We start from the raw sequence: 26,442 nt of genomic DNA, 5'->3' as shown, positions 1-26,442 counted from the left end.
ATTTATTCATTTTTTATAAAGATCTGAAACTTTAAAAAACATTTGTAAATAAAGAAAACTACATATTCTAATCTCTTTATCCTATTTGTGATTTTCTCCTTTTTGCACGGTTTAAAGAAAGCCCATACACAAAACTTAGACATAAAAAGAAAATGATGAAACATTCAGGTGATGCATCCCTAAATATCCTGACCTGATCGCTACACATTCTATGCATGTCACAAAATTTCACATGTACCCATAACATACGAATGTATGAAAAAATTTGAAAAGAAAATGATTATCATACTAAATGTAATGTCTCAAGCTACTAATAATGACTTAATTACCTAGATACAGATGGTATTATGCTTTGTATTATTAATGAAAAGACTTTTATCATGTATTATCATGTTTAGTCACCAACGCTTTGCCAGGTTTTAAAAACTTAGCCAAAGTTCATCCTGAGCTTCTATTTTTCATAATTTAAGGATGCTCAGAAGTGATGTTTTAAAAATTCAGGCTCAGTAGATTAATGAAAAAAAATTAGTGAATATTATTTAAATTTGTAAGTACTAGACACTGAAAATCTACAAGATTATGATGAAATAAAATGTAATTCACTCCAGAAAATAATCCCAACCATTGTGCTGGGTATATTCCCAAATACGGATGGCTCAGTATCCAGTTCCCACCAGAACAGGTCAGGGATGTTCCCCAGAGATCACGCAAAGGAGGAAACGAACATACATTTGGGAAAGTGTCTAGCTACACACAATTTTAAAACTCAAAATCAAAACAATTAAGCATATTACCTAATTTCTCTCTCAAAATAAATATTTTCAAAATAAAGAATCAGTGAGAATAAATGCCCTTATATAACACTGGTGCATTATCAAACTGGCACCTTAAAATTCTGGACTGTAACACAGCATTACATAAAACTTCATTAAAGAGACAACAAAATAAAAATGTTTGTAGTTGGAACACAGTCTTTGACCTAGTGTTCTTGCCTTGGAGAATACAGTCCTAGGAAGTAACTCAGGAGAGGAAATTCCACCAGTACAAAGGCATTTGGAATTCCAACAACTGGACCAACAAAGAAACTAGAAATAAGCTCAAATACCCAATAATAGGAGAGCGATGAAGTAAATTATGATGCCGCCCCTGAACAGGATGGCGTTTTGTAATTGCAAATGATAAACACGTGTTTAATACTTTTTCACATACAAAAAATATATAAAAAAGTAATATCAAGCAAAGAAAAACAAAGAAATATATACCTCAGCAATGGTGCATTGAAGAATTTGATAAGGCAGAGTCTTATTTATGACATTTATTTTGGTATTATACAAACTAAATGTTAATAAATGAGTATTATGTAAGTCAGATGAATCTCTTATAAAAGTTATGGTGGGGTCACAAAAATAGCATTTAAAAAATCCCAGTGGGCACATTTCACCAAATGACCAACAAGAGATTCCAATTATGAAGAACACAGATCCGGACTAAAACAATCAAAGTAAATAAGGACTATGATCCTCACATCTTTGAAGACTTAAATCTTGAGATGTTGTGTTGGAGTTCTAAGCTGACCTCAGAGTTTCTAATTCTCCCAGGGCCATTCCTTGTACAGTTTCAATAGACTGTTCTTTTCTATTCTGGCAGAAACCAGTTTTCCTAATGATAATGTAGCCGACTATCCCTGGGTATCTGTGTTACGATGGGAGTATTATTGCCTGACAAGCTGAAACCCATGGATGATACCTCCAGTTCATTTTCATTCATTTCTAACCCTGCTGCAGAACTGTGTGTTCAAGGCACTGACAGAAGCATTATGATTATTTTGCATTATCACCATGTATTCAACTTTTTAGGTACATATTAATGAACAATGAAATGGGCGAAGAACAGGAAGAAAGAAGAAATAACAGATAAAGCAAAAGACTTGGTTAATGAACTAAACAGGTCACGAACATCCAAATACTTGAAAGTTGGTTCTACAGTTGTTTCAGATTTTCTCTATTTAAAAAATTTATGAAATACTTGAAGCATACAGAAAATTATACAGACTACTATAGTGTACAAGTGTTGTACCACACAGCTTCAAAACATCTTAACATTACATCTTTATCACAGTAGAATTTTAAAGAAAATGTTTCAGAGTTAAAATCCACTGGGCTGTTTTTCTAAATTTATTTATTTATTTAGAGATGGAGTCTCGCTCTGTCGCCCAGGCTGAAGTGCAGTGGTGCAATCTTAGCTCGCTGCAACCTCCGCTTCCCAGGTTCAACCAATTCTGCTGCCTTAGCCTCCCAAGTAGCTGGAATTACAGGTGCCCGCCACCACGCCTGGCTAATTTTTTTGTATTTTTAGCAGAGATGGGGCTTCACCATGTTGGCCAGGTTAGTTTCGAACTCCTGACCTCAAGTGATTCACCCACCACAGCCTCCAAAAGTGCTAGGATTACAGGCATGAGCCACCATGCCTGGCCCCACTGGGTTATTCTTTCCAAGATCATCTCTGCTTCTCAGGGTAACCAACACCCTGAATGAGGTGTTTGTCATTCCCACGCATTGTTAAAACATTTACTACCTATGTATATGGTCATAAACACAGAATATTTTCATGTGCTAGAAGTTTATATAAATGACCATACACTCTATATATCATTCTACAACTTTCTTTTGTCTGCTCAGCATATTTTTGAGATATATCCATACTGATGCAAGTAGCTCTAGTTTAATTTTTTCAAGTTCTTTGAAGTATTCCATTATATGACTACACCACATTTAACTTAACTATCCTCATGCTGGTCAACATTTAGGCATTGTGTCTCATTTTTGGCTATTACAAACACTGCTAGAACAAACACCCTTGTGCACATGCCTTGGTGCATGTTCTCACCAGCAGTATATGTGGTTTCATTTCCCCTCTTCTCACCATTCGACTTTTGCCAATCTAAATAGTGTAAAATGGTACTTTACTGTTGTTTTAATTATCATTTCCCTGATTCCCAGTTGTTTATTGGTTATTTGAGATTTGCCTATTTTTCTAGTTTTTTTTCCCCTTGCCCTTATCCTTAGGCATTCTTTGTATATATCTTTTGTCCATTATAACAATGACAAGAATTTATGCCTAGTCTATGCCTTGTCTTTAAAATTTCATTTCATGGTCTCCCTTATTGTACACTAATGTTTAGTTTAACACGTTCTAACTCATCAACCTTTCCTTTGAGTGTTTGTGATTCGTGATCTTGTGACAGAAAACATTCCTTGCCCTGAGGTGGGGGGGGGGGGGGCTTTCCAGCAAAAACCAGAAAACCTGCTTTACAAATTCAAAAAGAGCCAAGACACTTGTCCTGTATTTCCTTCACCTGGTTCAAAATTTTGCTTTTCAGAAACATCCAAGGCCTCCACATGACTTACATGGCATTTTGTAGAACAATCGTTCTCCTGCACCATCATTAGTTTGTAAGTATTTACTATCCAAGGACCAGTCAATGTGCGTGATGAAACTAAGGGACTTGCTGCATTCTCCAATTTTCTTATACCTCTGGGCAACAGCATAGACATCTACTGGGCCATCATTGGATCCCACTGCAAGGTAAGAACCATCTGGAGAAAATTTCATTTCATGAATGACTTCTTTTCGATCTTTGATGTGAACTACTTCTGTCATATCTCTGTAAGAATAAAAAGCAAAATGATAAGCAGCAAATCCACAAGTAGAAAATCCAAGTTTTAAAATATATGTGTCAGAAAAAGAAGTGTGTTGAAAGAGAACCAAACCTGCAGGAATTAAAGGATTAACTTTTGAGGAAATGTATAAAATAGTATTATTTAAGATTTATGGCATTTTAGGAAATAGGAAAATAACAAACTGTTTAAATGATATTTTGGGCTTCCAAAGTAAAAACAAAAAATTTAATAAAGTCCGTATTTGTGATGAAGAGAGGTTGATTAATGGGTACAAACCACAGTTTGACAGAAGAAGTAAGATCTAGCATTTGATAGATAAGTGGAGTAACCATAGGTTATAATAATCTATCATACATTTCCAAATTGGAGAAAATAATTCAAATGTCTCTAGCATAAAGAAAAAAATATTTAAGGGGATGGATAGCCCAATTACATTGATCTGATCTTCACAAATTATATGAATGTATGCAATTACATGTACCCTGAAAATATGTGTATCTATTATGCATCAATTTTTAAAGTTTATAAAATAAATGCATATTTGCTTTCATGTTTAACTACATATTATTTTTCCCTAAAATTTTTGTTTCAAAAGTTGGGGTTTGTCAAATTGTTTTAAAAATACGCCAGGGAGAAAGGTAGAATATATCAAGGTTAACATAAACAAATCATCTTTTTTACACTTTAAGAAACTAGTGACTGTTAAGCTTGATACTTGTCACAAAAAGAGCAAGTCAAAAAAGCAGCTGAAGAAAATTACCTTTTTAAATGTTAAATTGTGATGTAATCATTTAAAACATTTCAGTCATGAATACAGTGAGTCACTGGAATATTTTGTTTTGTTTCTGACCAAATTCTTTTAAGAATTTCTGCTCACATGTGAAAGCTCACTGGGGTTGTTTTTTTCCTACAACTGTGAGACAGGATTATGACGACTAGCAGGTCCCCTGAGCCAGTAAAGATGGCTTCATCAACTCCAAAAAAACTGAATGCATAAAGAATTCCAAATAACCGTTCTACATAACAGTCCCTCATACCTGCTATCATTTATTAATAGCATTATAGTGTACTATAATGTCATAAAATAAGTGCCTGGAAATTTGTGTGTGTGTGTGTGTGTGTGTGTGTGTGTGTGTGTGTGTGTGTTTGTGTTAGGAGGCTTGAGAAGTCCATCAAAAAAGAAATCTGGTACTTAGCCATCTTTTCACACATCACTAAGCAGAGAAAGAAAATGTTCACTAGTTCAGTAATGACTTATGTGTGGTTCATAGTGAGAATGTAGTGTAATAAACTGTGCTAAGACCATTCTCCAATCAAAGCTATGGAGAATTCTCTGTGCAAAGCGGGCAATATTTAATTTACAGTTGTATTTCTTTTCTGTAATTACAAAGCATGCGAGTCCAGAGAACAACAAATGCATTCAGAGGAATTACAAGGGTGGGTCATAATTTTTTCCAGTAAAAATTATATAGGATGTTAGTAAATAGGAAATATTCCATTTTAATAACAATTATGGGTAGAAGAAATCTTTTACTAAAGCTCACCTCTAAACATCTGGTGCTGCTGGATGCTGCTTTACTCTTTCTTCCTCTTTTCTTGGCTTACTACAAAGCTCACAATCTTTTATCTGAAACCCTTGGAATTAGATGTGCTTGGGAATTCATTATTCATTAGATTTTAGAAAGATTCATACACAATATATGATGTAACATCCCCATTGGGGGCTGGGGCAGCAATCTGTATTAAACACAGCAATTTTGCAGCAAATCACATGACGCATGATTATTCCTACTAAGAGAGTACTAGATTATAAACAACCTCACATCAGTTTGCTGGGTTAGACTATGCTGCCAAATTATCAAACAATTTTGTATTTTCAGAGTGTTAGGACTTTGGAATTACAGATAGGGAATCATAGATCTACAGTATTCCTATTTGAATGGGTAAATGGATTTTTCCTAAGGTCCTGGCATGTATTAACCAGGAAAATTGTAACATTTAACACAAGAGCATTTCTAAATACCATTTTCAACATCAGTACGTGCCTGACTCGGAGAACAATGAAAGAGCCGTCCTTCATGCCCAGGGCCAGCTGAGATCCGTCGGGGCTGAAAGCTACACTGCGAACCGCCTCCTCCATGTTACAGCGGGCGATCAAGGCATGATCGGCCAGGCTCCACAGCCTAGGCACAAGAACGAAGTCAAAACAAAACAAAACCAACTTCCCATGGTCATCGGCCAGCCCAAGGCAAGAAGGCCTGCTCACCACACCAACAGGAACAAGAAAAGACAAGAACTTCACACCACAGCCCTTTATCATGGCCTGTCAGAGAGTCTGGAAAGGTGTTTTAGTGCATCTTTGGGTCATTTTCATTATTTGAAGGAGACCAACAAGAATTATAAAGTGAGATAACATTTTCAAAGATTTTGAGATTCACAGAACAAAAAAAAATTTAAAGCTGGGCATGATGGCTCATGCCTGTAATCCCAGCACTTTGAGAGGCCATGGCGGGAGGATCACTTGAGCCCAGGAGTTCAAGACTAGTCTGGGCAATATAATGAGACACAGACTCTACAAAAAATACAAAAATTAACTGGATGTGGTGGTGCATGCCTGCAGTCCCAGGTACTTGGGGAGCACAAGCAGGAGGATCACTTGAGCCCAGAAGTTCAAGGCTGATCCTGCCACTGCACTCCAGCATGGGTGACAGTACAAGGCCCTGTCTCCCCAAAAAAAAAAAAAAAAAAAAAAATTAAATATTACTTCATACAAAATATTACTTTCACTTCGGAAATTAAAAGTTGTCCTTTATGTATACCAAGGGTTGTTCATCACACACACATGTTAAAAAGTACTTATAGGATAAGATGCCATTATTACTAGCTTTTTAAAAAGTATGCGCCAAACACAGCGGTTCATGCCTATAATCCCAGCACTTTGGGAGGCCATGTCAGGAAAGATCACTTGAGCTCAGGAGTTCGAGACCAGCCTGAACCACGTGGTGAGACTCCATCTCTACAAAAAATTTAAAAAATAGCTGGGTGTAGTGAGGCATGCCTGTAATCCCAGCAACTTGGGAGGCTAAGGTGGGAAGATAGCTTGAGCCTAGGAGTTCGAGGTTGCAAAATGAGGTATGATCACACTACTACACTCCAGCCTGGGAAATAAGAGCAAGGCCCCATCTAAAAAAAAAAAAAATTACATATCAATATATATCTCTCTCAATATACATACATATCAACATAAATATATATCAACATAAATATAGATCTCTCAATATAAATATATATCTACATATCAGTATACATAATCAATGTAACCATACATGTATGCAAATATAAAAAAGTGCTTTCTGGTAACAGTTATTTCAGCACACACAGATTGAAATGTATGTTGCATTTGTTGGCCTTCCTAGGAAGAAAATGTGTCTGAGATGAAGAAGAGCAAATGATATCCCCGCTGTTGCTCCTCACAAGATGCCTGGGCGCCCAAGTGAATGGGTCCACTTTTATGGGGGTGGACACCTCACAGGACTCCTGGCCAGTGAGCACAGTCACTGCTGGAGAAGTGGCAAACAAGGGGCAAGTGCAGCTCAAACACAGCTTTCAGCACGCGTTCCCATCTCCACAACACCTAAATCCAGGCACCCCAAACTGAGTGAACCCAATGAAACATCTGAAGATACAAATAAGGCTTTACATGTTGGTTGCAATTGTGGTATCTGACTTCCATCAATTAGTGCTTTTTTAAAGATAGTCTTCTCTTAACACAAACTAGTGTCTGGCAGACTGAGAACCTAGAGCTCTGCAACAGATAGACAAGAGTAAGTCACATGCAGCACGGTTTCTCTCAAAGCATTCCGCCATCAGAAGGGATGGGGCACATCCCTTATGATGCTGAGCTGCACAGTAAATAGCTTACCAGTACTTAGGCAGCCTGTACTGTGCAGCCTTGAGCTGAGTACGTTTTTTTTTTTTTTTTTTTTGAGACGGAGTCTCGCTCTGTCACCCAGGCTGGAGTGCAGTGGCGCGATCTCGGCTCACTGCAAGCTCCGCTTCCCGGGTTCATGCCATTCTCCTGCCTCAGCCTCCCGAGTAGCTGGGACTACAGGCGCCTACCACCACGCCCAGCAAATTTTTCTGTATTTTTAGTAGAGATGAGGTTTCACCGTGTTAGCGAGGATGGTCTTGATCCACTGACCTTGTGATCCGCCCGCCTCGGCCTTCCAAAGTGCTGGGATTACAGGCGTGAGCCACTGCACCCAGCCACGTTCTTTTATTTCTCTTTTTGAGACAGAGTCTCGCTCTGTCATCCAGACTGGAGTACAGTGGCGCGATCTCAGCTCACCACAAGCTCTGCCTCCCGGGTTCACGCCGTTCTCCTGCCTCAGCCTCCCAAGTAGCTGGGACTACAGGCGCTTACCACCATGCCCGGCTAAATTTTTTTTGAGTATTTTTAGTAGAGACGGGGTTTCACCGTGTTAGCCAGGATGGTCTCGATCTCCTGACCTCGTGATCTGTCCGCTTGGCTTCCCAAAGTGCTGGGATTACAGGCGTGAGCCACTGTGACCCGCCCAAGCTGAGTAGGTTCTCAATACCTCATCCATTATGCATGATCTCATGCTGTTTCAACCTTGTACTATTGTAAGCAATATAACCCTTGCTTTACTAGTAAAGAGACCGTCACTCCTCAGTAAATGGTACTATCCTTCTAAAGTCGCCATGCTCATCTTTCTCAAGAAATTATGACTTTCAGCCTTCCTAAATTTTAATACTTTGTATAAAAATGCATTACGGATTCTAGTCAAATTAATGACTAAAGGGAATAAGATTCTGGCAGTCAGGGCTCCTCAGGGATGTTTGCAATTCTGAGACTCAACAATTGCTAAAATATAAAAGCGAAGGACTTCCTTGAAATCACTTCTTTCTGGATGGGTATGAATGAGTTTCACAGGTGTCTGAATAAGTGGGAAAACTCAAGACTAAGAGAAAGAGAAAAACAGAAAAGGAGGAAGTGAGTCAAGTGAAGTATAAACCAAATAACCGTTTATGTCACACAAGGAGACAACAATAGTTGTTTTAGCTGTTCTCACTGATTTTTAGATCAATGAGGTTTTCATGCTTGGTAGAGATGGAAAAAATAGAATGAATGACTACACTAACTGTATTTTAGTTAGACTCATAAACATACAAAATAAGGGAGGTGGGAAGTAGTGAGCTTTAGTCCAGTTTACATTGTTCTATTTTAGCCATTAAAACCCAGAGGCGGGAGCCATTCAATCCATCGATCAGTCTGTTCCTCTCACACTCTCCCTCTTTCTGGCCTGTTTGTCGTTGAGCATATCTAAAGCGCAGCACTAAGTAATAACATACTGAAACTGGAGTAATATTCTTCATCTCAAACATTTAAGTCGTATGTTCATTCCTTTAATAGGTACAAAAATACTGGAATCATAAGTCATTGTGCTCGTTTTAGCCAGTGTGCTCTCAAAAGAATAAAATGATCCATAGCAAGAAAGCTGGAGGCTCTGAGTAAACTATTTTCTCAGGCCCCATGATTCTTTGATGTGATGATGTGGTGCAAAATTTCATCTGAGACTTTAAAAAAAAAAATAGTTTACTCATGTGCTAAAGACAATTTTGAGAATCAGAATTTAAGTTCTAATGATGATGAATGAGAGAGTCTGTAACCAAATAGTAAAATCTCCATGCAGCCCCCGCAGAAGACCAAAGGCACGAGGGGACAACACGGTTTCATCACAGATGAGTGTGCTTAGCTCATAAATCTTCAAATAGAAAGAACTGGAAGCCAGCCTCACCAATATTCAAGTATTTTTCACTTCTAAAAAACATTTCCATGATTTAAGATGCAGCCAAGAAAGACAATAGCAGCAGCAAAATGCCAAAAACCCACTTGTTGGGCTAAAGGTCTTAACGTTTCATTTGGAAACTGTGTGGTTCTATTCTGCACTTTATCCTACTATTAATAAGCAAATTTGGGCAAATAAATCCATCTCAAAGAAGTCAGAGAGGTGACAGCGGTGGGGCCTCACCTGACAGAGCGGTCATCGCTGCCTGTCACAGCCAGAGGCTTCTTGGGGTGCAGGGCCAGAGCCCAGAGCTCACCCTCGCAGTGGCCCTGCAGGATCAACATCGGCTTGTCTCGCTCTCGCACAATCACTTCAAATATCTCACTGTCCTGGGTTCCTGCTAGAAGACGGTCTGCTTTCCAGCACACGCTCCGGATAGAGAGGCCTGACAAAAATAAGGAAAACAGAAGCAAATCTTCGTGCTATTCATACACACACAAAACCTAAAGTAAATGCCCTTTAACCAAGATAGCATCAAATGTGACACATCTTAAAGACTCCTGGAGGCAGAGAATCAACGCTGCCACCATTCTGTGTTATTTTATTATTATTTTTGAGATGGAGTCTTGCTCTGTCACCCAGACTGTAGTGCAGTGGCGTGATCTCTGCTCACCACAGCCTCCGCCTCCCGGGTTCATGCCATTCTCCTACCTCAGCCTCCCGAGTAGCGGGGACTACAGGTGCTCACCACCACGCCTAGCTAATTTTTGTATTTTCAGTGGAGATGGGGTTTCACCGTGTTAGCCAGGATGGTCTTGATCTCCTGACCTCATGATCTACCCGCCTCGGCCTCCCAAAGTGCTGGGATTACAGGCATCAGCCATCACGGTCTGGCCCATTCTGTGTTATTTTCTTACAAGTGTTGGATGTTTCTTCCACCCCTTGTGATCTAGTTTGTGAAAGAGCGGCTACTCTTCCTGGACTTAGGATAACTATGTGTTTCTACAGCAGGATTGTTTGTTTTTATTTTTTAGAGACAGGGTCTCACTGTGTTGCCCAGGCTGGAGTGTGGTAGCACAATAGCTCACTGAAGCCTCAACTTCCTAGGCTCAAAGTGATCCTCCTGCCTCACCCTCCCAAGTAACTGGGACTACAGCTGTGCAACACCATGCCTAGTCTAATTTTCTTCTATTTTGTAGAGATGAGGTCTTGCTATGTGTTGCCCAGGCTGGTCTTCAACAGGAGAATATATTTTAAATAGTATATCTTAAAGTAAGTATAAGATGATAAATTGGTCTTTATGAAAACCTAACCTTCAGAATAATTTCCTTCTGATTTGCTATGAAACAATCAGTTCAACCTTTAGGAATAACACTATGTTAAAATTATATGTAGGTGATACTACAGAACAGATGATTATCATATTAAACAAGTTTAATACACATCTGATCAGAATCTAGAATATCCTATGGAATAAACAGATGCATCGTGTCTCAGAAATACGCAAATGAAATTCCAATTTCAGTCTCAAAATACCATCAAATATTTATCAATGAAAATACTATTCTTCACCGACTTAATTTATGGAACCTTCTCCAAAAGCATAGTACTCCTTTAAAGTCCACACTTCCATCTCAGTAGTACTATTTCATCCTCCCTAGGCAGGTCCTCACTTGCCTGAGTCTCAATCTCTTGGATTTTTTTGCCGTCTGTTCCATTCCTTACCGGGTTTGTTATTTGTTTAGGCAGTGAATTTTCTAATCCAAATTAGAAATACCGAAGCAGTATCACTTTCCTAACTACTTTAAAACAAGGCCAGGATGTGATGGGCTCCATGTTGCCTCCCCAGCAGGCACCGTGTCTCTGGGATAGAAAGTACCAGAAGCTCGAGGACCCAGGCTCTACTCCTGCTCTAGGCCCAGCTGGCTAGACACAGGAATGTTCCCTCCTTGCTGGGGACCAATTTTTTTCCCCTTAAGATGTAGACTATAATTATGGTGACTATGTAACCTGCCATTCACAATTAGAATGCCTTTAAGAGGCTCTAAAACTAAATTTACATAATATTTTAAAGTATTTGACTAAGGAATAGCTTTCCTATGTTGAAAGACCTACTAAATAGTTCTATCAAAATATTTTCAATTATAAAAGTCTAAAAACTGTTTGCTGCAAAATCAAAAATCTGGGGCAGAGAGATGAATAGGCAGAGTGATGAACAGGCAGAGTATGGAGGATTTTTAAGGCAGTGAAACTATCCTGTGGGATACTATGATGGTAGAGACATGTCGTTACACATTTGTCAAAACCCACAGAACGTACACCACCAAGAGCGAACTCTAACGTGAACTATGGCCTCTGGGTGATAATGACATGTCAAGGTAGATCCACCCACTGGAACAAATGTACCACTCTGGTGGGGGACATTGATACTGAGGGAAGCTATGTATGTGTGCTGTGGGTAGGAAGGGGTATATGGTAAGTCTGTATACATTCTCGATTTTGTTCTGAACCTAAACTGCCCTAAAAAATAAAGTCTATTAAAAAAAAAAAAATGGCCAGGCATGGTGGCTCATGCCTGTAATCCCAACACTTTGGGAGGCTGAGGGAAGCAGATCGCTTGAGGCCAGAAGCTTGAGACCAGCCTGGCCAACAGGGTGAAACCTCGTCTCTACTAAAAACAGAAAAATTAGCTGGACATGGTGGCATGCACCTGTATTCCCAGCTACCCAGGTGGCTGAGGCATGAGAATGGCATGAGCCTGGGAGGCAGAGATTGCAGTGACCTGAGATTGTACCACTGTACTCCAGCCTGGGCAACAGAGCAATAATAGTGTCTTTTAAAAAAAAAAAAAAAAGCCAAGACAAATACTAAGCCAGTTGGGATGCTGGGACAACAGAAGGGGTAATTTGGGGTATATGGACACCCTAACTATAATCTTCATCTTAATCACCTCACTGTGGTCTTGAGAGAATCCAATGAGATAATGCATTTATTAAGAGAAAGTAGTTTTTCAAAGCATAAAGCTTGAAACAAATACATGAGATAACTGTCCTTACTCCTTGCTCTGAATTCACTGCTACAGGTCTTGAAATGGCGGCAGAAAGCACACAGGCAGATGCATTATTCCCGCCGGGAGGAGTAAAGAGAGACACCTTGGCAACACTAGTTCAGGATCAATTACTTAAAATCCTCCACTGCAAACATCAGGATGTCATTGCAAGCTGACAGGGCATGCAGCTCAGCAGCAGAGAACCACACGGCCTTGCTCCCACGATCCTGTTGCTACTGGCTCCCCTCTTTGTCCTGATCTCTTTCCTATCCTTTTTGGGGTTTCATTACCACTCATGAGTCAACATATTCCCATTTCCTCCCTGGTGTTTTTCTCAGTTCCTGCAGGGGATTGGTAGGAGGGGCTGAATTAGTTGTCTCCCCAGCAGGCTTTGCATCATCTAGTTTTATTACACAAAGGGTTTAATGCTTTGCTCTTCGCCATTGTCAGGAAGGAGGGAGAGTCGGTATTTCAACATCAGCAAAAAACTATCTACTTTTACTGTATTTATTGTCTGCTTCCTCTCAGTAGAATAGAAAGGTCTGTGAAGAGAGTTTTATCAGTTTTATTTACTGCTGTATCCTCAGTAGCTGGCACAGTGACTGTCATGTGGTAGACGCTCAATAAAGAATTACTGAACAAATGAAATAAAACATCAGAATCAAACATTTGAGTCCTTGGAGATGCCAAGAAATAAAAGATACCACCCCTGTTACTCAGTAAGAATATTCAAAGAAGGGATATATTCATTCCTTTATTCCAGAAATTTTTATTCAGCACTACTCTGCACCTGACACTGGAGCTTAACAGTGAACAAGACAGGCTCCTGTCCTAATGAAGATTACATTTTAAAAGGGGCCAGGCATATGTAAGCAGATATCCATGCATCAAAAAACAACTAAAGTGATGCAAATGTGTATGTGTACCTATATACACATACACTGTATACACACATAGACATATACATCTAAGTGATATGTTATATATTTTAACTGTTATTAAATATTCAGATCATAGTCCTTTTATAATGCCATTGATTGTTTTAAAGACAACGGCCCTTTTCCAGGCAGGCCTGGAATCCATGGATTCATTGTAAGCATGAACACACCAATTCTCCCAAGGCCTCCAACAGCATGTCTGGTCTCTCAAGGCCAAATGACTTGAATTCCTCCCAAGGACCTGGAGCTGTATTTGGTCAAGCATACATTTATGCTTTATTACAGAAAGGGTTTAATGCTGTACTCTTCAGCATTATCAGGAAGGAAAGAGTTAATGATATTCCAACATGAGCAAAAACTAAATAAACTACTTTTTTACTGTATTTATTGTCCTGCTATTTTTTAACCTTATTTGGGGGAACAAATTCATCAAGGAAAAAAGATTATTATAACTACCCACAACCTGGAATTAAATATTGACATTAAGTATATATCTATATATACTCTATTTAAAACAATTTTAAGAGGCTCAGAAACAAAGATGAACCTTCCAACGCAGTCCAGACTAATGAACCAGTCAAGTCACATGGCACTCAGTGTTTTTCGGACCACATCCAGGGAGCTCTTGCATTCCTCAGAAGAGTGCCAGGGTCCTGGCAAGGAGAGGGCCAGGAAATGGGACAGCAAGAGGCGGGAGTCTGAAGATCCCACTGCTGTATTTCCCTCGGCACCTCACCATCTCCGATTTCATTTGAAAAAGGGTTCATTTGAAAAAGGGTTCCACTGAACTAACCAACGTAAGGGCGAAGCTTAGCAAGGATTATTTCTGGCTACATATGGGTGGAAGGGAAGAGAACCAGAGAAGGAGTTGCTACATTTTCATTGCTTACAATATCAACTTTATGAGCTGTGAACATTTTCTCTCAGAGAGCAACTGGGTCTCTCCATAAGTACTCAGTTCTTTAAACACATCAATTGTCTTTTGTCACATCAGACAAGTTGACCTCATGGGATGTGTCTACCAGGCGATAGATACAATACCAGGTCACTCTCATTCCTAAGATAACCATTTTAAAAAGGAAGACATCGGGGGGTCAAAAGCCATATTCATGTTTCCTAGTAACATCCCATTTCCATCCTTTTTAAACCTAATTGTTCTTCTACATGCAAGAGTGGTAAAGGGAACCACACAGTCTCTTCTGGGAACCTTCTGTTGAGACCTTGGTGAATGGCACAAAGTTCTGGCATTAATTCAATTCTCCTGTCTATCCAGGCTTAATTTTTTACTTCTGACACAAACCCAGAAAACAGAAAGGTAATCATGATGTCCCAGTTGGGCTGGCTAAGGCAGCTGCAGCATTAGAAGGCAACAAAGCTGTCTTACACTCCTTTATATTCTGCTCTGGGAGTCAGAGAAACATAAGCTAGTATTTGGAATATGGTTACAAACCTAACAGTAGTTAAGAGAAACAGGAGAAACCATCCTAATTATTTAAAACCACAGAAGTTCTCTTTTCTGGATAAATACACATCATTGTTACTTTTGACGGTATGAACTGAAGGCGTTTTACCACACAGATGAGGTGTCCACATTTGGGCACCATGCCCTGTGCCACTTGTGATGAGAAACGTGGAACTTGGGTCTGTGCTTGGTACAGAGAACCAGCAGATGGCAGTAGAGAGCAAACCACCCATCTAAACCAAAAAATCCTTTAATGCCAAGACCAAATTCTCACCAGTCTGTGGCCCTGATTTTATATTCAGACCAGAGAATATAGACAGCATCCTTCCAATCCCCTCTGCTATAGTCCTGAAGCCTGGCCATGGGGAGCTCTCGTCTGTGAGTATCAAATCAGACCTCATTACTAAGGGACATTGCTTATTTTCTACCATGAGTTTATCTTCAACAGTTAAAGATATGAACTGGATTTATATACCAGCCCTTGCCAGCTGTGTGACATGGTAAAATATTTAGTCATTCATATCGTTAGTTCCTCCATCTGTAAAGTGGAGATATTAGCACTCACACTTCATAGCATTGTGAGAATTCAATGCAACAACACTTGAGCCAGTGTCTGGCACCGAGGAATGAATCAATATGTTATGCTATTATTTTAACCCACAGGGTTTTGTGCCAGGATCATTTTATTAAGTTTACATCTCAGCACAGATCAACTTCCTGTATGTGCGGTCACATCCGAGCCCTGTAAGGTGGCAGTGCCAGGAACTATGGAGTGTCCCATGGACCTTTCCTCGAGTCTTAGTTACTCTGCCTTATGTTACAACTTAGTTTTTGTCATTTGCTATTATAATTTTGATCTGCTGCCACTGCAGACTCGCAGAGGAAAAGGCTATGTTCCAGTACACAAAGAGAACAAACCATCTGGGGAAGAAAATGGCCTTTTCTCCCAATTATTTGGTCCAAAAGGGGAAAACTGAAAGCAGGGAGAGACTCGTACTTAACAGTGTTCTTAAAACCCGTGTTCCAAGGCCTGATATGGTAAAGGGCCAAGCATGGTTGTTCCCAACCCTCGGTGTACACCAGAATCTACAGAGAGAGCATTTAAAAGATACAGATGCTTGTGCCCCTCCCAGATATTCCTCCCAGTTGGTCTGGAGCAGAGCAAGACTTCATTACTTTTAATTTCCCAGGGCTGAGAACCACCGCCTGCTCAAGTCATTCCCCAGCTACTATGTTCTCACATGTCAGACTGTTGAAAATTCAGAGTGCCCGGCAGGTCCCCAGCTGATTCTAACGCAGTGGTTCTTCAGTCACATGCTGACAAACTCTACCCCACTGGATAGGAAAGCCCAAGGATGATGAGCAAATGACGACCAAGACAGTATCATCTCTGAGAAGTCGACTTTGAGTTAAACAAGCAAGCCCTGCAGGTGGGCAGTAAGGATCCTCACCAACATAACCGAGCCCTGTGCCTGTGAATGCTCATACGTACTTAGAAGGTGGTGTTATCATTAATCCCATGGACAGCGCCGGGCCCTCGATGGGGCTAGTAAATACATGCTGAACCAATGAGGAAATGACAGTATAGAAAGTTTGTGTTACTTGCCTCAAGTCACAGAGCAAGCAAGCAATAGGGAAAAAAATGAGGATTCAGGCAGTTCAAGAGTGGCATTAATACCGTTCCCCACAAAGTTATTTCCTGTCTCTGTGAATGTATGCCCAGGACATAGTACTGAAGGTGAAACAAGACACGGTTGTAGCTGTCCCCTGTAAACCTAACTTTACTAAGGATGCAAAACCAGGGAATGCCTTGAGTGCGAGAGGTAAAAGATAGTAAGAACAAGAGAGAGAGGAACAGTAATTTCACCCAGACTTAAGAGGGAGTATTGGGAGAGGATGTGGAAAAGACAGCAGAGACCTTCAAAGCCCCCTGCCCTTGCAGCCCCTCAGGAAGGTGTGGCTGAGGCCACGTAGGGAGCCTGGAGCCTGGGCACAGGAGCTCTAAGCCTTGCGGGGGCTTCTGATGTCCTAAGGGTAATGCTGAAGACAGATTTTGGAAATGTGAAAGAAATGCAGGAGGAAAGACATACATCTCCCCAGGGATTCATAAACACCGATGATTTCAGAGCCTGGTACAAAACAGACGTGTGGGGCCCCTTGCTAAAAAATGATTAAGAATTCCAAGGAAGTGACAGCAAAGCATGCAACCAACCACAGGGCCCTCGTGAGCACGGGGCCCTGGGTGACTGCCCAGATCTCGGCCTAAGAAGCCTCCCTGCTAGGGGATCCCCAGGGGAGTTTGAGGATTAAATGGGATCCTGTGTGTAGAGTGTGTACCACAAAGGCCACCACAGAGTGGGCATTCAGCACTGGTCCTGAGCTGGGAGAGTCGCAGGGCTGGGGTTGCAGGTCATCCACAGTGCAGACTGCCTATGACCTGCTGCTCCTATTCACAAAGGCTCCCTGCCTGAGAATCTCCAGCAGAATTCATAGGGAAGGTTTCTTTTTACAAAATCTCTGCTTATTTCAAAACTCACTCCACAGGATTCAAAATCCTATAGCCACAGGAACTATGAAAGATCCACAAAGCCTAGTGAGACATCAGAAGATGAGAACACACAGGCAAGCCCATGGCCTTCCACCCCGGGAGGGAACCCATCCAGGCTAGCTTTTACATAAGGCTGGCTCAGGAGGGGTATTTACAGGGGAATTACTACACAGCAAGCCAGGCCAGCAGCCCAGACACCATGTCCCACATGGAACCTGAGCACACAACGCCACCACATCTCCTGGCTGCCAATCTGTCTCCAGCTCCTGAGACACGGGCCTCTGCAGTGTTCCTCCACCTTCTCAGCAGAACAGTGAGGCTGAAGGGCATGCCCAAAGAAAAGCGGTGGGCACACAGGGAGAGTGGTGACAGTCGCAAGGAGTCAAGAGGTGAGTAATGGAGCCACCCGCGGGACCGGAGAATAGGATGTGCTTATTTTGCTTCTATCGTCAACAAGGGTGTTCTCTGGTTTGAGAGTTGGTCTTTTGGATGTTCTCTGCAAGGGTTCTTGACAACAACACTATCAACATTTGGGGCCGGGTAATTCTTTGTTGTGGTGACTCTCCTGTCCATTGTCATACTTTTAGCAGCATCCCTGGCCTCTATCCACAGATGCCAGTCGCAACTCTGCAATTGCGACAATCAAAAATGTCTCCAGACAATGTCAAACGTCCAAAAATCACTCCTGGTTGAGAGCTGCGAGACTATCTGACCATCACGGTACTCTGAGGAATAAAAACAGTAATAAGCATGAACACTGCGGAACCACCACCTGGGCTCCCACCTCCGATCCTATCCCGCCCCAGTCTGCTCTCTGCTCTGGGGCAGGAGAACTAAGTGGAGATCCGATCATGCCACATGCCTCCCTAAACCTCTAAGACCTCCTGTAGCTGGCCCTTGGAGTGCAAGCTTACGTGTCACAGGTTGACACAAAGAAACCAAGTTATCTGTTCCTTCTGCGTCCTCATCACTTGCGCTCTTCCACAAGGCTCCACCCTCCAGTCCTACGACACTTTTCATTTACCCGACAGCTACTTCCAGGACTCCAGCACACACTAGGCACATCCTAAGTGCATGGGAGGCATCAGTGAACAAAGATCCTTACCTTTATGGAAACAGACAATAGCTAAGAATGTAACACAGAAATTATACTGTATGTTACAAGGTGAAAGGTAGACCCTGGGAGAAGGGGATTTGGAATACTTGGAGTGGTGGAGGCAGAATGAGTTGCAATTCTAGAAGAGGTCATCAGCCCAGGCTTTATTTGAGCAAAGGTTTGAAGGAGAGGAGGGAAGTAGTCATGCAGATTCTAGGCAAGAGTGTCACAGGCAGAGGGAGAAGGCTGGGAGGGCAGAGAGGGGAAGGAGCAGACAGGGCAAAGCAGAGCAATGGGGAGGGGTGGTGGGCTACCATAAGGACTTTGACTCTGGGTAAGATGAATCATTGCAGGGTTTTGAGGAAAGCAGTAATGTGATCTGGCTCACGTAAAGTTCAAACAATCCCTCTAGCTGCTGTGCAGAGGATGGTGGTCGAAGCAGGAATGCAAGTTATAAAGCAACTGCAGTATTCGATGTGAAAGATGGTGGTGGCCCAGACCAGGGAAGGGGCAGTGGAGATAGTGACAAGTCGAAGAGGGCATCTCATGTCCTAGGAACTTCGGCCTCTAATTCTTGCTCAGTGATTCACCTAATGAAGGATCTTTCTGGATTCGGAGTTTATAGTCCATTAGACACAACAACCACTCAATAAATAAGTGTTCGTAGTTAAAACAAAACCCACAGAATGCCCCCTACCTCCACACACCCCTTAAATGTAATCATGACTGAAGTATACTTTTCAGGACTTCCTATTCAGTTCCTAGGCACTTAGATGTTTAATAAATGTTTACTGAGTGGACAAATAAGTAAATAATACATCTTATACCATGTGAATAATTACTGTATTCCTTCAGTCAGAATCAGTTATAACCATTAACTCAAAGTGTTTTATTATCCTAGAAGTAATTCATTTTGGTTGATGGACTTTAAGAATTTTGGCTTTTCTTGCCAGTGCTATAAGTTACTTAAGCTTCGTTATTTTACCCAGATGATAAATGTGCTTTAAAAGTGATCAGACTCAGCATGCACTGTCATGAAGTTTGGTGTGAGGTATGAGTGAGTGACCTCAGTTTACAATTAGCTTGATGCTAATGACCCTGGGCCTCATTCTACCATCCATGAAGTAAGGGAGTTTCCCGCCTCCCCCGCCGCTACCTTACATCCAGGGTCTGTCCCAACTTGAAAATTCCAGAAGTTTATATTCACTAAGATGTATACTGGAGGACAACAACCCCATATAGCTGAAATCCTTTGGTGCCAGATGCATTTTGGAATTCAGAAAAATTCGGATTTTGTACTTGTAATATATCCAGCAGAAACTAAGGCAGCACCTTGAAATTAAATATTTCCATAACAAAATATATAAAAACACCCAACAGCCTCATAACGGGTCAAGTTTTGCTGCCACATTAGTTATTTAAAAAATCTTCTGGTATTCTGAACTTTTGGGCTTTCAGAATTGCTGATGAAGGATCCTGGGTGAATTAGGTTGTTGGTTTCTATCATCTTGTGTTGTTGCTAAAGAAACTTGTTTGAACACCTAGGCAGCAAAAATCCAGTAACTCACAAAAGATGCACAAAAGTCACTGGTGCAAGTAAAACGCTACAATTCCCTTCACTGAGGGATGGCCCTCCTCATGATATGAGGGACATTTTCTTTGACTAAGCCTTGGGGAGAAGGGAGGGAGCCGGAGAATCAGATCTGATACTAACCAATTCTTGATGTGAATGTGACCCATCTCCAAGCTGATTCACACTCAACCTAAAGTGGGGTTAATTGTTTTTACTGTAAGTCAAGTGTCCTAATTAGCTCAAGCTACTAAAAAAACGTAAAAGAATTAATAATGCCACTTTATTACAAAGCCATGTCATCATTTTTTTCTGAGCTTAGTATGCATCTTAGTTCATCTTAAAACTTCTTTCTTGATGGCTGACAGCTAATAGTTATTAGAGGATGCAAATGTATGCCAATCTTGCAAAGATTTGCATTAAACAACTTGGAAATTGTCAGATTCATTTTGTAAATCATCTAGACATCTACAGGAGGAGCAACACAAGTCTTTACAGGTGGTACACTAAGTGTGATCTTTATAAATACCCTCAGATTCCTAAGCACTAGTAAGCAGCAATTTCTTAATTTTCGCTAATAGTTTTAAATGTATAGAACATAGAAAATTACCCATACCATGTCATGGGAACTGGGCTATGGCCATGATTAATTCTCTGGTTAAATTTGTTTAGAAAACTATTTGGCTGTTTGAGTAAGATGAGAAATCACGACATTTCCATTGAAATAAATTCGAGTGTCACTGTTTCACAAATAGCAAAAATACAGAAGAAAGCTAATTTATATCAAGATAGTTCTTATAAAAATAAAACTGTCATGTCCAAACTGACAGCAAGGAAGCTTCATGTCCAAACTGAGGGCAAGGAAGTCTAACACTGCTCTGCCTGAATCTGTTCCTTTCAAATACACTTGGTTTGTTTGAGGCAAAGAGAGGTAGAGCAGAAGGCCAAGTCTTCTTTGAGGGAAGGGACTGAGAGGGTGGCGGGGGGTGGGGAGGACACCTGACCATCTTCTGTCCACTCTGCTTTCTTTTGTTCCTTTCCCACCCTCTTTCCTTCCCTTTTCCCTCCCTCTTATTTGCTCAGCTCTCTGCTAATGTTCAAAGGACCAAGTGTATGGTATTGCCTGGCTGAAGGGGAAGCTACGCCAGAAAGCTATTTACATCTTGATTACTTTTATCTCCTCAAATCCTATATATTTTAATGCCTATACTTGTGCTGGGTCATTCTACTTCACTCTGGATTTGGGGCACACCTCCACGTGCCTTGGAGAGGCTGCCCCGTCACAGGATGGCCCTGGCAGCCGGCCTCCAAGACCACAGGAGGGCCGGTTCTGAGAGTCTCTCCCTGCTCGGAGCTGCGGAAAATGGCTCTGGAACTCAACATCTTCTTTCCTTGCTTCAGTGGAATAATGGCCTGCCTGATTATTCACCAAGGCCTGGCTGAGCACGACAGAGTCCCTTAGAGGGAGATTTAGAGCAAGTTTCTCCACATGGCCCTGTCCATGCAGGCTCCAGAACTCCCTAAGTTGGGAGCAATGGGTGGGCCAGACTTTAGTTGTTACCAGTAACTCAAACCAGGAGACTTTTCTTCTTTTGATGCTACATGTATATTGTTTTTTCACTGGGGGCTGGAATGAAGGCCAGCAACTCTTTTGATGCTTGATGATACACAGTGGCCTTTTGTGACAATGTTGTCCAAGCCAGGAGGAGGGGATAATTTTAGGTGGGTGTTCCAAGGGCAAAAATTAGATCCCAGCATATTAAACTCATGTCACAAACATTACTTTAAAGGGAAGTTTTAAAAAGATACATTTATCATTTTCAAGTAAAATACTAAGCAATTAAGAGTACTGGTGGTCAGCAGCAATTCTAAAAGTGAAGAGGTCATCTGGAACATCCACACTGCGGGGCTGCGTGCTAAGTAGTGCCATCTCCACTCTCCTAGGAGCTCCATCCCAGCCCCCATGCCCTCTCTGACTCCTTTGGACTCAAACTGGAACATGATCTATACCATCCTTTAAAAGCAGTCTGTTTCTCCCCACAAAATGCCGGCTACTGCCTTATCAGTAAGCCATCTAAGATGCACACCAATCCCTGATAAACACTAAGCCCACACACCACAGGACACATCCTATGAGGTGCAGGCTTATTTCAGGTTCCCAATGTCCACGGTGTACTACCCAGATCTGCTTTCATCTTGGCAAGGATGGGGCGGGAATCTGAGACTGATGTCCAGCGGAGGGCATCGCTGACTGTCCTAACTGTGTAGACAGGAGGTGGCTGTGGGGCCCATGTGATCAGTACAACACCTGGTTACATAGATCCTTATTCAGAACTGGTCCCTGAACTCTCCCAGGAGAGCCAGGCTCAAGGACTCAGTACTGGGCAGAAAAGTATAACAGGGTAAACCAATAGCTTCTTAGCTGATCCCTATGCTTTAAAATGTATGCCTTAATTATGTGATACAATTTTTGGATTAAATGGAGTAACTGCCAAGTAAGAGTCATGAATCCTGGTTGGTGCTCTCCAATGTTTAGGCAGTTTATGGTTACTAATCCCATCTGGCAAGTTGACTCCACTCTCTAAGTATATGTTTTGGTTTCTGGTTTACCTTGAAAGATACACCAAGAAGCTTCATGGTTCAGGGTCAAACATTTTTGGCTACTGTACTTAAAAAAAAATTACTCTTATGGGTACTTGCCTGCTTATATCTGTTTGTTATGTTTTTTCTGGATCAAGTTTCCCTGGCCCACACTCTATGGCAGAGAACTTAAGGACTTTGATCTCCTTGTCCCTACATTGAGGTAGACACCAAATTCCACAGCTTCCTATGCCAACCTCTGTGCCTAGTATTCAGAAATGTGTGCACACCAGCATCCTGAGCCTCCATGAGAAGACAACAGTCCAATCCTGGATTAGTTGACTTAAATGCACATTTTTGTTTCACAGACACATAAAGCAGCTGGCCTCCAGGTATAAACAGGAAGTACAATATCCAGCTCATTTCCCTGTTGCTCAACTGTTGGAAAAGTTTTACTGAAAACAACACTATTTAAGGATGGCCTGAAGGATACGCAGTCTACGCTGTCTTCTCCCAGTCCTCTGAAATCTACCCAAGGCCAGCAGAGAGCACCATGCACTGCCACCCGATCTGGCCTATGGAACAACCTCGCCATCAGGTCACACAGCGGGGGCTTCATGAGGAACAACCCAGGAGAAACAGCTCGTTTCAGGCCTGTTGAGGACTTTGAGCCCTATGTCACAGGGTCGTCTCTAAAAGATGCTCAGGAAATCTCTCCCTCATCTCGGCACTGAAAAAGATTCCCCTTCATGAGAATGATGGGTAAGTTTTCATCCCGTGGACCTCCACGGCTCACAGTACCACGTACCCCTCCCTTGGTGCTGGGTCTGCGGCCCACCTGTGGGGAGTGAACAGAACCTCCCAACCTGTGCTTAGCATACTAACAACGCTATGACTTCCTCTTGTCTTTCCTATTTACATTTTCCACTTCAATCTTTCTCAGTTGTAAATACTTTATCTGCCAAAAGGTAACAGGCCTATCATGAGAATTTTAAAAGATGTATCGTATTCTGATATATACACTCTATATACTGTGAGAATAGCTAACAATCTGAGTGCTAAGTGCACTTTGCAAGTATATTTAGTCCTCATCCTAAGCATTTCGCAAGTATATTTAATCCTCATACAACCATGGAAGGCTGGTGCTAGTATTATCTCCCTTTTATAGATGGGGAAATAGATGCCCCGAGATTTGAGACTGCTGTTCAATTTCTTAACTTTCTCACAGGGAAAAAGAATTTGAACCCATGCCACATGACTGAGCCCATGCCCTTAATCCCTACTACTATAGTATCTACTACTTTAAAGTTATCTTTAAAAAATAAATTTGTCACATTTCTCCTCTCATTTGTTTTCAGAGGCTGGGCACATTCACTCTTATGGTAACCAACTTGTCTAGAATTTCTCAGTTTTGTCACTGACAATCCCATCTCCTAAGAAACCTCAGCAACTTCATCAGAATGCTTGTTTTGGCTTCAGCATTGCTGGTTCATACAGATGCATTTGTGCAAATTAGGAAAAAGGACATCCATTTACTTTTAACATACTTTTGCTTGTATTCAATATATTTATATAAACTGCCTTTTAAAAACGGGGTACAGAGAAACAAATACGAATACAGAACTTCACATTATATTTCACATCCAGAGTTACAGGTAAGTTTAACACATATATTACCTTTATATCCTTGTTCTGTCTCCCTGAGATCAATTTTGGTTATTGGTTTGAAATCAGTGTCCCATAGTCGTATACACCCATCTCGCCCACCAGTGGCAAAGCCTTCTTCACAAGCATACATGCTAAAGATTCCAGCCTGTTGATTAAAATAGGTAACACTCAATGCTGCAACCATCCTAAGTATAATGAATAGATACAGTTGAATGTTGATTTAAAAACATAACAAGGCAAAAACAAAAATAAAACTCCCTTGTTCTCTACTGAAATGCTGACAATAGATCAAATAGCCATTTATGATACTGTTCATCTCAACTACATTTAAAAAAATCATAATAATCAAAGCAAACTAGTTTAAGTGCTCTTTTACCACTACTAAAAAGATGGCAGTTTTTTAAAAACTCAAAAATATAATTAATGCAGGTATAGGAATCAAATTCTTTTACATGATAAGTGGCCCTTAGAGAGAAAAGACAACTATGGAGGTGTTTCATGGAACTTGCTGCCTAAAATAATTAAGTAGAGATAAGAGGCTAGGAACATAAACACTTTCATAGGCACAAAAGTGCCCAAAATGTACCTCAGGTGGGCTCACAAAGGTATCACTTGAACCTAATTGAAAACGTAAATAGCACTTATGTTAGCTTGTTAAGCATCGTTTGAAGATTTTCACATGGGAAATAGTTTTAGTAATTTAAAGATGCTCCTCCACAGGAAAATACTTTATTTGGTTTCTTCAAAAGTGCTGCAAGAATATAATGTTGACATAAGATCCAGTATAAAAAGAAATTAGGTTACTAAGGCAGCTGCTTTTATGAACGAGGACAAATACTGACCCATTATTTTAAGAGCTGTTTCATAATTAGTGAAGCCAAGAAAATTCACCTGCAACATATAGTGAAAGATCTGAAATGTCATAGCTCTAAGAGTTGCTTAAACTTTTCTTCATATTAAGAGTATAAGGAATCAATTTGGAGGCAATAAGCTAAAGGTTTATCATTTCCAGTAACATCATTACCCAATTTCCATTCACTATGATAGGCTTTGCCTTTCACATCATCTTCCCATTTGTAGGGACAATTTTATCACCTGTAGATACAACAATGTAGTCATTTTCATATGTGTCAAAAAAGAGGGCAGAGTGGTAAGAAGTTTGTCCTTGTTCTTACAGAGCAGACACCAGAGATATGTGGTTATCAATGGTTTCTGATTGTACCTTAAGAGCTCATGACACTGGTGTGGAGGTAACACCCTGCACCTCAAAGAATGAGGAAAATCTATCTCATCAACCAATGTAAGAGCAATAGTTATCTACACCTTTCCTGTTCAAACTATGGGTCACTGATGAGCAGTGGCGACATCATCCTAGACCTATGGAGCCAGAATCTGCATTTTAACATGATCCTCCAGAAACTCATGGGCACATTAAAGTTTGAGAAGTGCCTGTAAGATGAACCTGATGAGCTAGTTCTAGTGTTCTGTCAAACTACTGCAGATGACACAAATCAAGCAATTAATAGTTAAAGTGAAGGTTAATTACATTGTGTGCTTTGAAATATATTTTCCTTTAGGTGAGTAAACATAATTTGGGAAATTGTCATGAGTGGGGAGTGTTCAGCAGGGTCCTCTGATTCTAAAACAACAAGAGAAAAATACAGGGAGCGATTTGTGGTCTTACCTTATTTAGTAAATCACTCACAGATTTCCACACGGTAATACTTACACTATGTGCTCCTTGAATGGTGCGGACTAAATTGAGCCCTTTCCAGACATAGATGTCACCATTTAAAGCACCAGAGTAGGTGATGTCTTCTTTGGCACATGCAAGGCAAAGGATGGTCTGAAGATCCCCCGTTTTGCCAAATATCCCTCTTTTTGCAGTCAGGGCATTTCCACACAGTGTCCAAAACTAGAATGTAAGTGATAAAATAGATCTCCAAGATAGAGTATTTGGATGTATTTTGCATTGGTGTTTATGTATATTTCAGTGCATTTCACGTAATTTGCTCTATCCAGGCTAGGCACAAACAAGTTA

General features: G+C 40.9%; 1 protein-coding gene and 1 non-coding gene across 2 annotated transcripts in view; both read right to left on the bottom strand.

Annotated features, from left to right (window-relative positions):
* The window catches only part of EML6 (EMAP like 6), a 254,718-nt gene that overhangs the window by 119,465 nt on the left and 108,811 nt on the right, over window positions 1-26,442 (bottom strand). The window contains 5 exon segments of the mRNA XM_010378900.2: window positions 3,408-3,664; window positions 5,726-5,863; window positions 9,734-9,935; window positions 24,411-24,546; window positions 26,131-26,316. Of these exon segments, the coding sequence (XP_010377202.2) occupies window positions 3,408-3,664; window positions 5,726-5,863; window positions 9,734-9,935; window positions 24,411-24,546; window positions 26,131-26,316 (919 nt within the window).
* On the bottom strand, window positions 3,276-3,337 carry LOC115894422. Its single transcript, XR_004054542.1, has one exon. It is a non-coding gene; the product is annotated as a U7 small nuclear RNA (small nuclear RNA).

This window comes from Rhinopithecus roxellana, chromosome 17, assembly GCF_007565055.1.
Source record: "Rhinopithecus roxellana isolate Shanxi Qingling chromosome 17, ASM756505v1, whole genome shotgun sequence".
NCBI classification, from domain to species: domain Eukaryota; kingdom Metazoa; phylum Chordata; class Mammalia; order Primates; family Cercopithecidae; genus Rhinopithecus; species Rhinopithecus roxellana.
The sequence above is the reverse complement of the archived record's forward strand: the minus strand, read 5'-3'. Positions and strand labels throughout refer to the sequence as shown.